Consider the following 12,855-nt stretch of genomic DNA (forward strand, 5'->3'; position numbering starts at 1 on the left):
AACCCCTCGATTAGATTCCAGTCTGTAACTCACTCTCAGGTATCCATTATTCTATATATAAACCATCTGAACCCCTCGAATAGATTCCAGTCTGTAACTCACTCCCAGGTATCCATTATTCTATATACAAACTATCCGAACCCCTCGATTTGATTCCAGTCTGTAACTCACTCTGAGTTCCATCCCTCTATATATAAATGATCTAAACCCTTTGATGAGATTCCAATCTGTAACTCACTCCCTCTAGGTATCCATTATTCTATATACAAACCATTTGAACCCCTCGAATAGGTTCTAATCTGTACCTCACTCCCAAATATCCATCATTCTATGCGTAAACAATCTGAACTCCCCCATTAGATTCCAGACTGTAAGAGATTCTTGGAGATTTATTTTCATTATATAAACCACCTGGAGACTCAATTCATTTCCGCCTTGTAACTGACCAAATCATCCATTCCTGAAGGTATACCTGATGAAGGCAGAATGGTGGACGTGATCTCAATTGACTTCATTAAGGTGTTCAACAAGGTTCCACATGGTAGACTGAATGGCGGACGTGACCTCGATGGACTTCATTAAGGTATTCAACAAGGTTCCACATGGCACATTCAATACAGGGAGAACTGGCCATGTGGATACAGAACTGGCTGAAAGGTAGAAGACAGAGGGTTTTGGTGGAGGGTTGTTTTTCAGACTGGAGAGCTGTGACCAGCAGTGTGCCACAAGGATCAGTGCTGGGTCCACTGCTTTTGTAAATGATTTGGATGTGAACATAGGAGGGATGGGTTGTATGGGTTGTAAGTTTGCAGACGATACCAAAATTGATGGTGTAGTGGTCAGCCAAGAAGGTTACCTCAGAATAAAACAAGACCTTGGTCAGATGGGCTAATGGGTGGAGGAGTGATGGATGGAGTTTAATTTGGATAAATGTGAGGTGCTGCATTTTGGAAAGGCAAATCAGGGCAGGACATATACACTTAATGGTAAGATACTAGGGACTGTTGCCATGCAAAGAGACTGGAGTACAGGTTCATAGCTCCTTCAAAGTGGAGCCACTGATGGGTAGGATAGTGAAGGAGGCATTTGGTATGCTTGCCTTCACTGGCCAGTGCATTGAGTGTAGGAGTTGGGAGGGTCATGTTGTGTCTGTACAGGACATTGGTTAGGCCACTTTTGGAATACTGCTTCCAATTCTGGTCTCCCTGCTATAGAAACTTGAAAGGGTTCAGAAAAGATTTATGAGGATGTTGCCAGGGCTGGAGGGTTTCAGCTTTACGGTGAGGCTGAATAGGCTGGCGCTATTTTCCCTTTTCGGAGGCTGAGGAGTGACCTAATAGAGGTTTATAAAATCATGAGGGGCTTGGATAGGGTGAATAGCCAAAGTCTTTTGCCCAGGATAGGGGAGTCCAAAACACGAGAGATTTAAGGTGAGAAGGGAAAGATTTAAAAGGGACCAAAAGGGCAACTTTTTCCACACAGAGGGTGGTGCATGGTTGGAATGAGCTGCCAGAGGAAGTGGTGGAGGTTGGTACAATATTTTAAAGGCATCGGGCTGGGGACATGAATAGGAAAGGGTTTAGAGGGATATGGGCCAATTGCTGGCTTATGGGACTAAATTAATTCAGGATATCTGGTCAACATGGACGAGTTGGACTGAAGAGCCTGTAACCACACTGTACAACTTTATGACTCCGTATGTTCTGAATTAAGCTGTAATCTGCCTCATTTCAACTGAAAAATGTTTCGGCAGGAAATGTCGAAATGAGAGGTTACTTGGTTTGGGTTCCACTGGTCCAGGTCCATGGGAAGATTGAGTTGTACAAGAAACCAGTCTGACAATGACTGATTTCAACATGTAGAAACAGCGGGACGAAAGAAAGTGGAAAATGTTGAGGCGGAAGGAGGAAGTTTGAGGCACCCTTTCGCATTCAGACATTGCTGACAAAATCTCCCCTCTTAAATTTTGCAATGCAGTAATTGGTATTTAGGAATAGAAGGAAACACAAATGAGTTCATCATAAATATGATTTATTAATGGCTGTTCACAGAACATACTCAGTTAACAATAATTACAGCTTACAGGTTGTTTGACAACATAATTACATTGTCATTCAATATAATTTCACACAAGTCCACACAGCATACTCTGTTCCTTTTTTCCCCCAAACATTTCATTCTGACAGAACATTAATCAATTTGCTTGCACAGCAAGCTTTTACATAACATAAATATACAATTGTGATAAGTTGTAGATTTTAGATATTAGGCACACTATAGGAACAAAGGCATAGATCGGTCACTGCTCAAACAGTAAGGTGATAAATAGCCAATGTTATTGTCTCTGTCCTTGATACTCAACAGAAGTTACCTTCTGATATGAAAACCCCAGGTGCTAATGGAGAAAAATGAATACCTTTCCTTCCCCAATTGGAGAACATTTACAAGTGGATAATCAGGATGACATACACAATTAGCTGAATTTACATAAGGCTGTTTGGACATTCTCTGGTCAACTGCTGGAGAGCCATCAGGCTTGTCCACTTCAGAATACGTTGAGATTTCCAGTGTCCCTCTGACTGCTCCAGAACTGGGCCGATCTTGCACCTTCTTTTCATTGGACGTACCAGTTGGAGTGTCCAAACTTCCACTGAACCAGAGGTCGCGGGTGAGATGATGCCGTGTGGAGAGTGTCCAACCACGAGGATGGTTGTTTAACATTCTGCAGGCAACAGATCTGGAGCCCACTCTGTGGCACATAAGTCACCGCCAGGCTGGCGCCATCAGGCGCCTTTGGCAGCCGCGGGGCACTGCCGTTGGCGGGCCTGAGCGTTTCCCCGCCTGGGGGCGGGAGCCCCAGTGCCCGCTCCCCGCTGAGGTTGGGCGGCGAGCCGCCTGGCCCTCCCGCCTGGGCGATCGCGTCGACCGTTCCCCCTTGAGCCTCCGCCACGGCCGCGTACACTTGGGCGGCCACCACGCACAGGAGGAGCAGGAGCATCCTCTTGGCCCAGTCCTTCTCCTCGGGAGGCATGTACTTCCTGACCTAGGCACGGACAAGGGAGAGAAAGGAGACAGCAAAGGTGAGCCACAGGAAGGAGGGAGGAAAGGCCTTGCATTTGTAAAACGTCAGAAGGCTCTGCACCTAATGAAGTGCCTTTTGAAGCACGGCCACTGTTCTAATGGAGGGTGTGTGTGACAGCTGACTGCGCACAGCAAGATTCCACAAGCAGCAATGTGATAACCGCCCGATCGTCTGTTCCAGATTAGAGCTGCCTGCACGAAAGGCAACTTGAGACGACCCGGGCTTCAAATCAACATGAGCTCAGCACCGCACTGGGGCCGTCAACCAGTCTCTCGCCGTTGCAGAGATAGCAGGAACTGCAGAATCTGAGATAACAAAGTGCGGAGCTGGATGAATAGCAGCATCAATGAAGCAGGAAGGCCGACCTTTTCCTGTTCCTCTGATGCTGCTGGGCTTGCTGTATTCACACAGCTCTGCACCTTGTTATCTCGCTGTTGCAAACAGGATGTATCCGAAAGACCCTCTCACTCTTCCTCTGCATTGTCACGTTTCCTTAAAAGGCCAAAAATAAGAGGTCAGCCACCCCCATTCTTTAAAATTAATGTGACAGACGCACATACACACACACTACTGGACTTTAACATGGTTGTCCCCGTTAAGAGGTCGGGACGCTACCACCATGCCACAAATGAGAACCATTTAATTGTCCCTGAAACATTCGCAAAGGTGAACTGGTGGGATTTATCACTCATAGGCCCCGAGATTGTTGCCTTCTGTGGCATGTGTTTGTTTTTGGCGAAACCGTCACGTTAAGTCCTGCCTTAATAGGACAGACGACCTGCTCAGATCCCTGTCTGTTATCCAGACCAAGGGCTGACTGTACATACCTGGGCCGGGTAGAGGATTTTGACGGGCCTGCGCCTGGCTCGCAGTCGGGGGCTGGTGTCCGGGGTGTGTTTGACCTCCGGTGGGATGTCAAAAGTGAAGATCTCGGGCTCGGTGCTCCTCTGCCTGGTCAGCCCTGTGCTGCCAGATGGTTTCGTTGGGAAGCCCTGGTTCACGTTTACCATTAGCCGTGGGTGACGACAGCCCACACACATGGTGCTCTGCGTTTGCAAAACAATTGCAACTTACAACACTAGAACGAAAGAATTGCTCTCTGAACAGTGAGGTGTCCGAGCAACCTTATTAATATTGAGCCTGCCTCGTCCCTTAAGCAACGCCTCAGACCAGTCATTGGTCCACATCCTTCCGACTCCGCCCACACCTACTTCTATCTACAATCCTTGGAAAAAATAAACGATAACTTTTCCCCCAAATTTTAGAGAAAGTGACAGGCCCACCAGTGAAGCTATGAATATGCAGGTACTCGGCCAGGAATCTACATGTCAGGACAGTCCCCCACCCCCTCGTTTTATAGCTTAAGACAAGATGTTTATCTTTTTCCTTCACTGCCTGTCTCTCTCTCTCTCTCTCTCATCATATAGCCAGGAACTGATTAATAAACAAGATCCCTTCCAATACCAGCTCAGGTTGCAACAGGTTTTTTTTCCACAATGCCACTTCCCTGAATTTTACTTTTCACAATTTTCTCTCCCCAACTCATTTCGAAGTGCATATTGCAGTTCTAGGAACCTCACTCTTACAACCCGGCTTCTGAAAACCATTTGGAGTTAAGACAATGCAGTATTCATTTTCCTTCTTCTTAACTCTCCCAGTTTCCCAACTGGGCCATTCCTGAAACAGGCAGGGGGCTGACTTATTGAACCGTTATTCTTCATTTTAAATCTACAATCAATGCATTTTTGTCAAGCAAACATGTAGAGCCTTTTGAAGCACAGCCACTGTTCTAATGCAGGGTATGAGTGACAGCTGACTTGTGCACAGCAAGATTCCACAAGCAGCAATGTGATAACCGCAAAACAAGGCAGGTATAAACAGTTAAACCGCAGACCAGCCATGATCTCTTAGAATGGCTGAACAAGCTCAAGGGGCTGAATAGCCTCCTCTTTGTTCCTATATCAATGCACTTAGAAAGCTGTATGCTGCTTGTCCCCACATCGCTGGAATTGCATAGAGAAATAAAGAAGGTGGTACAGCGGTTAGCACTGCTGCCTCAGTGCCAGGGACTCGGGTTCAATTGTACACTGTGGAGTTTGTGCATTCTCCCTGCATCTGCATGGGTTTCCTCCCACAGCCAAAGATGTGCGGGTTAGATGGGCTGGCCATGCTAAATTCTCCACAGTGCCCTTGGGATGTGCAGGCTCAGGTGGGTTAGCCATGGGAAATGCAGGGATAGGGGAAGGGGCTGGGTCTGGGTGGTTGTGGGTTGGTGTGGGCCGAATGACCTGCTTCCACATCGTAGGGCTTCAATATGTAGGGTGCAGAAAAATGATTGACTGGAACCATAGCATACCTGTGGTTAGGTCTATTGGTAAAAACCGAACTGCTTGTCACGTTGAAGATAAGGAGCATTGACCCAATAGTGGTCTTTAAATTATGAAAGGGTTCTGTGGAGAAGATACTATCACTTGTGAAGCTGTCTAAAACAAAAGCCTATAAATAGTAGATAACCACCAAAGAAGCCTCACTGCTGTCCTCTTCCTGCCTTTGACTATTTATATGCCTATAGAACGCTTCTGTATTGCATTGTTGTAGTAGTACCTCATTTTCTTTTCCATTCCTCCTCTTCAGAGCTTTCTACATTCAGCCTGGATGTTATTTTTATTATCAATGTGACATCTGCAATTTGCACCTTTTACTACTCGCTGCCTGCTATGTCTTCTGAGCTCTGAATATTGTGTTTGCTGGATATTTTCTCTACTTGGGAATGTAACTTGACTGCACACGAACCATTAGGAGCAGCCAATTATGATTTTTCTCTTGCCTTCCTGTATTGCCCTGTTCCAATTTGTGTTTTCACAAATTGGACCTTCATCAGTTAAATTTGTTATCTATTCTTTGCCTTTTTCCACAGTTAAGCTAAAATTCATGATCAGAATTATGGCTGTATGTAAGTGCTCTAACCTGACTTGATAGACACTCATCTTCTGGACTGGGTTCAATTGCCCCAAAGGGAAAAGCAGGGGGATTTTCCAGAGTATTTCTTTTTATCTCTCCGCTTAATAACGATGACCTTTTCTTTTTGTTTTTTTTTTGCAGAAGGTTCAGGAAGGAAATAAGGAAGTATGGTACTTAGCCACGGTGACCCTTTGTAGCATTTTTTCCTGAAGAAGCGTCCAGGCCCGAAACATCAGCTTTCCTCCCCCTCTGATGCTGCTTGGCGTGCTGTGTTCATCCAGCTCAAGACCTTGTTACCTCCAAAAACTCACGAGCTCTACCACATAGAAAGCAAGCTCCTCAGATCACTACCAACCTCAAGTTATCACTCAGTAAGACTCAGAAATATGTCATTGTCCCTTCATCATCCTTGGATTATAATCTAGGAACTCCTGGTTTGACTCTATGTACCTACAGAACAAGTTGCCATGTTGGAGATGGTGGCACTTCTAAGAATGAACCAGGATGTGATCCAGAGATAAAAAGATAGCAGCTTGATGATTGTAGAGTGGGAACGGCCCAGCGAGTCCACACTGACTCTCTGAAGTGCTGTCCACTAAGAGTCAGCCCCCTACCGTATCCCTGTAACCCCACATCTACCATGACCGACCCACCTAGCCTACGCATCTTCAGACTTTGGGAGGAGACCACAGCAAAAGACGGGCAGAATGTGCAAACTTCACAGTCAGTCACCTAAGAAATCAAACTGGGATCCCTAGCGCTGTGAGGCAGCAGTGCTAACCGCTGAGCCACCGTGCTGCACAGATGATCGTTGAAGCTTATATTTAAGGGCTCAGCTTGTTTCCCTTAATGGGTTTATTGCATGCAAATTAATTGTTTGGAAAACATGGGTGATTTACTTATGGTGGTGGTTAAGAGATGGGGAGGTTTGGTAAAGGGGGAAAAAAGATTCAGTTACTTACGAGCACAATTCTAGAAATATGGAAAATGGCTGTGTTTAGAAGGAAGGTAGTACTACCACTCAGCTGGTAATGTTCTAAAGAGGAAGAAGGCTGAGTTTGATAGGTTCACATGGCACAGTGGTAGCGACCCTTCCTTTGGACCAGGCGACACTGTTCCAAGTCCCACACTCTCCAGAAGTGTGGAAGGGCATCTCTGAACAGCTAGATTAGAAACGGAAACAGAAGGGCTGAGAGTGAGGGGCTATAGGAGTGCAGTGCTGGTGTTCAAACCCAAGGCCCATGCCCTACCTGCTCCAGCACTGTGTACTAACATCCCTGAACAGGTTAGTTACTAAAGGGTTCAGTCTGCAGAATCGGTGTTGATGGTGGTCCTTAAACAGTGGCCCTAAACCTCTCGCTGTGGGGGAAATATGGGCTTGAACCATACCACGGCAAATGACAGTGCTTGAATTGAGGGACCCCTTGTGGCACAATTGTAGTGTCCCTACCTATGAGCCAGGAGGCCTTGTATCAAATATGACTTGACCTGGAGTTGTGTCACAATGTCTCTGAGCGGGTCGATTCGGAAAATTTTAAGGCTGGTTTTTGCACTCGATTCTGTCAGACCGAGTTGGGGCCCAGAGTGCGTCATATCCCTTCCAGCTCCATTTCAATTTAGCCTCAGTTTTCCCTCCCCTTTAATTGTTACACAGTTCCTCGTGGGTAGTAACCCGCGCAGAGATAGCAAGAACTGCCGATGCTGGAGTCAGATAACAGTGTGGAGTGGGGTGGGTAGAGCTTGTTAATTGTCATTTCTTTCATTAGTTATTTGTTTAAGTCAGTGGGGGAGGGGGGGGTCTTCCAAAAACCAACAGGGGGCTTGCTTTCAACAATAAGGGTTTTATCAGAGAGAGAAGAGATTGCAGCTTGTCTTGGGAATAAACATGGGGTAGGTTGGACCTCCACTCATGTGCTTAGAAGAACGAGACATTGAAACACACTAGATTCTGCAAGAAAAAGCGAAACAATCCCTAGCAATGAATCAGGACCCGTCACGGTAAAATATCTCACTAGGTAAAGTAACAATGGTCCCAGAGAACCACACTCTCATTCGGGAGAGAAGGGCAATTGGTGGTGATTTAACCAAAGGGGAACCATGCTTCAAGTGTGGGAAGAGGTTTGAGGTAACCTCAGCCAACACTGGAAACCACAACATTGGTATCACTTTGCCTTGCCAGTCAGCCATCCAGCCAATTGAGCTAACTGACACCACGTCATCCTCCTCAAACCCTGTCCCCCTCCCTCCATCAGACTTAAACAGGAGCCTTTCACACACTGCCTGTTTCAACACAACACTTGGTGGAACATGGCTCTGATCCACACAAACACGTTATCGCCAGCATGCTCCATTCCATGTCCATTGAAACAAAAGGAAAGGAAGTCTTGCATTTATTTTGCGCTTTGCTCAACCATCGGACGCCTCAAAGTGCCTGAAAGCTAATTAAGTAAGTTTGAACTGGTGTCACTGCTGTCACGTAAGATTTATAGGTCCTCCCCCCCCCACCCCCCACCCAACAAATAACATTAAGATCAGATCATCGGTTTTCATTTTTGTGCTGTTGCCTTATGGGTAAATGTTGGACAGGGCATCAGAGATAACCCCCATCCCCGTTCTTTAAAATGGTACTATAAAGATCATTTTACATCACAAGCATATAAGAGATAGACGTAGCAACGGTCAATACAGACTTTTGGGCCTGCCCTGCCATTCAACTCATTCATAGCTCAATGAAGGATTTAACTCCAATGTCCCCTTAGCTTCCCTTATCACTTGGTTCCTGAGGGGTTAAATATCTATCTCTATGTATTCCAGCCTTAAATATATTCTACAATGAAATAGTCACAAGCCACTCAGTAACACAATCACAAATATTCACAACACGGAGTGAAGACATTTCTCCTCATTTCAGTCCTAAATGTTCAGCCCTTGATCCTGAGACTGTGACCTCATATTCTTGATTCTCCAGTCGGGGAGGAAAAAGCTGATCAGCTTCTACTCTGTCAAGCCCCTTCAGAATTTCACTGGCCTCAACGAGACCACCTTCTCAGCTCTAGAGAATATAGATCCAGTTTCTGCAGCCGCTCTTCACAGGACAACTTTTTTACCCTAAAACCAGAGAATCATAACCATTGCATACAGGGTCACCCATTTCAGAACCCAAAGTCTTCAAGACACCCCTTACTAATTTGACAGTACAATCTCTATAAGGATTAATGAGCCCAACAATTACTCTATGTTTCTATGTGGAAGTGCCTGATGATGGAGCAGCACTCCAAAAGCTTGTGATTTCAAATAAACCTTTTATACTATAACCTGGTGTCGTGTGACTGAGATAATGGAAACTGCAGATGCTGGAAAATCCAAGATAACAAAGTATGGGGCTGGATGAACACAGCAGGCCAAGCAGCATCTTAGGAGCACAAAAGCTGATGTTGTGGCCCTCGCAATAACCGCCAAAAGAAATCCCCCTCGTCCTCACATACCACCCCACCAACCTCCGGATACAACGCATCATCCTCCGACACTTCCACCATCTACAATCCGACCCCACCACGGAAGACATTTTTCCCACCCCACCCTTGTCTGCCTTCCAGATAGACCACTCTCTCCGGGATTCCCTTGTCCGCTCCACACTCCCCTCCAACCCCAACACACCCAGCACCTTCCCCTGCAACCGCAGGAAGTGCTGCACCTGCCCCCACACCTCCTCCCTCACCCCCATCCCAGGCCCCAAGATGACTTTCCACATCAAGCAGATGTTCACCTGCACATCCGCCAATGTGATATACTGCATCCGCTGTACACAGTGTGGCTTCCTCTACATTGGGGAAACCAAGCAAAGGCTTGGGAACCGCTTTGCAGAACACCCCGCCTCGGTTCACAATAAACAACTGCACCTCCCAGTCGCGAACCATTTTAACTCCCCCTCCCATTCCTTAGCCGATATGTCCATCCTGGGCCTCCTGCAGTGCCATATTGATGCCACCTGTAGGTTGCAGGAACAGCAACTCATATTCCACTTGGGAACCCTGCAGCCCAATGGTATCAATGTGGATTTCACCAGCTTCAAGATCTCCCCTCCCCCCACTGCACCCCAAAAACCAGCCCACCTCGACCCCGCCTGCCTAACCTGTTCTTCCTCTCACCTATCCCCTCCTCCCACCTCAAGCCGCACCTCCATTTCCCACCTACTAACCTCATCCCACCCCCTTGACCTGTTCGTCCTCCCCAGACTGACCCATCCCCTCCCCACCCATACTGTCCTCTCCACCCATCTTCTCCTCTTTCCACCTAGCTTCTCCTCTTTCCATCTTCAGTCTGCCTCCCCCTCTCTCCCTATTTCAGAATCCTCTCCCCATCCCCTTTTCTGATGAAGGGTCTAGGCCCGAAACGTCAGCTTTTGTGCTCCGAAGATGCTGCTTGGCCTGCTGTGTTCATCCAGCTCCACACTATTATTGAGTGACATCTGACTGTTTATATTGTCTTTGTGCCAACAATTAATTGATGATTGTTTTGTCAAAGAAAATAATGATCGTCCAGAGGCCTATAAGCTGCTCCATCTTCGGACTCCTGCTGTTCCTTGTCTCCAACCATACACATTCTAAATTGTGATTCTTTAACCTGATGCTGTTTCTGGATACTGTGAATGTTAGCCCACACAATATTTACCACAGATAAAAATGTGTAGAGCTGGATAAACACAGCAGGCCAAGCAGCAGAGGAGCAGGAAGGCTCCTCAGAATGAAGGGTCTAGGCCTGACACGACAGCCTTCCTGCTCCTCTGATGCTTCTTGGCCTGCTGTGCACATCCAGCTCTACAACTTGTTATCTCAGATTCTCCAGCATCGGCAGTTCCTAGTCTCTGAAGCAATTTCCCACAGATAGTTGTATCTGATTGAGTCAGATATCTGGCTGTTTATTTATAACAATATTGACACAGCTTGAAAATGACAACCTTGCACACAACCTTAGTTCCATGTTTATTGATTGCACACCCATTATTTTTAATTCATTCATTTGCAAATTGATGGTTACCCTTGACAAAGTGGGAATGAACTGCCTTACTAAACCGTTGCGGTCCCTTTATTGTAGCTACACTCAGAATGCTATTAGGGAGATAGTTCCAGGACTTTGACCTAGTGACAATGAAGAGCTGGCAATGTATTTCCAGAGGAAACGAAGAGGAACTTGTCTGAGAGATTATAGGGAGGGAATTCTGCAGCTTTGGCAGATGAAAACATGGCACCCAAAGGATAAGTGATTCAGATGAGGATGTGAGAGAGATACAAGAATTAGAAGTGTGCAGATATAACAGAGCGCAATGTGGTTGAAGAGACAGGGCACTGGGCAAGCTTACAGAATCACAGAATTATTCCAGTGAAGAAGCAGGGCATTCGGTTCATTGTGTTTGCACCAGCTGTCTGAAGGAGGATCCAGAGAAATTGCCATTCTTCTGCCTTTTCCCCTCTACACCTTTGCCATTGTTTCTATTCAAATAATCGTGTATTGCCCCTTTTGAATGCCTCAGTTGTTGTTGGCTCACCAAACCTTCCCCCCACCCCACCTCCAGGCAGTGCATTCCATACACTAACTGTTCACTAAGTGAAAAACCTCCTTCTCACATCACATTAGCTTTGTTTGCAAAACCCTTAAAATCAGAATCATCTTATTTTTGATTCATTTATGAGTGGGAACAATTTCTGCCCATCCACTCCATTCAGCCTGCTCATAATTTTGGAAACTGATATCAGTTGTCCTCCTAGCCTTCTTGTCTCCAAGGGAAACGGTCCCAGTCTCTCCAATCTATCCTCGTTACTGAGGATTCTCATCCTGGAACTATTTTCATAAATTTCTTCTGCACTGTCAAGCGCATTTGCATCCTTCCAACAATGTTTATAGAGAATTGTACACAGTATGTTAGCTGAGGTCTAGCACAAGTCTTGTATATGTTCAGCATTGCCTCCCTAATATTGAACTCCGTGCTCCTAAAAATTAAGCCTAGAAAGCTTGATGCTTTACTACCTACTTTCTCAACCTGACGTAACACTTTCAGTACTTTCTTTTTAATTATTCATTCACAGGATGTGGCTGGCCATTCGATGCCCTTCCCTAATTGCCACAAGCACATTTTTAAGAGGCAACCAGTTTGCTGCAAGCCTGGAGCCACATGCAGGCCAGACTAGGTGTGGACAGCAGATTTTCTTCCCTGAAGAACATTAGTGAACCAGATGAGTTTCCCTGACTATCGGCAATGGTTTCACGGTTTCTTGCTTGCAGACTTTTCTTTTTAATTGACTTCAAATTCCACTGTGCGCTCAGGCAGGATTTGGACCTGGTCTGTGCACATATACACCCGTGTTTCTCTGCTCCTGCCTACCTCCACTACGACCTGAAGCATTGTACACCCCTACTTTATGTTGGCTGTCCATGTCCTTCCTGTCAAAGCATCACATCACCTCATCATTGCATTGAGTTTGTTGGCCACTTATGCCCCGACTCCTCCGAAATGTTAATGTCCTATCAGAGTTCAACACTCTTCTCCTTACAGTTTTTTATCCTTCCGAGCTTCATAAGTTTACAGGTGATTAAGTGTCTGTGCACTGTCACCTTGATTATTTACGATACATCAGGAGTCAATGGGGATTATTGGAAAACAAGAGGGAGCAGTTTAAAAATTATGGTCTTGTTGTCATACAACACCCATCAATCTAACCAGTTTATGCCTTTCACAATCCCAAACTAAACTAACCTCACATGCCTATACTTGGCTCATATTTCTCCAAACTGTTAAAAAAATGCCCCCCATGTCT

The 12,855-nt window shown here is 46.0% G+C and overlaps 1 protein-coding gene across 1 annotated transcript; it reads right to left on the reverse strand.

Annotated features, from left to right (window-relative positions):
- Positions 1-2,010: 2,010 nt before the first annotated feature.
- LOC125446517 (radiation-inducible immediate-early gene IEX-1-like) lies at positions 2,011-4,219 on the reverse strand. The gene is made up of 2 exons (XM_048520152.2): positions 3,910-4,219; positions 2,011-3,043 (listed from the first exon to the last, which is right to left on the reverse strand). The coding sequence occupies exons 1-2, from the start codon at positions 4,120-4,122 to the stop codon at positions 2,615-2,617; spliced, it is 642 nt and encodes a 213-aa protein (XP_048376109.2). The 5' UTR covers positions 4,123-4,219; the 3' UTR covers positions 2,011-2,614.
- Between the last annotated feature and the right edge of the window lie 8,636 nt (positions 4,220-12,855).

The sequence above is a fragment of the Stegostoma tigrinum genome, chromosome 34 (assembly GCF_030684315.1).
Source record: "Stegostoma tigrinum isolate sSteTig4 chromosome 34, sSteTig4.hap1, whole genome shotgun sequence".
Classification (NCBI taxonomy): domain Eukaryota; kingdom Metazoa; phylum Chordata; class Chondrichthyes; order Orectolobiformes; family Stegostomatidae; genus Stegostoma; species Stegostoma tigrinum.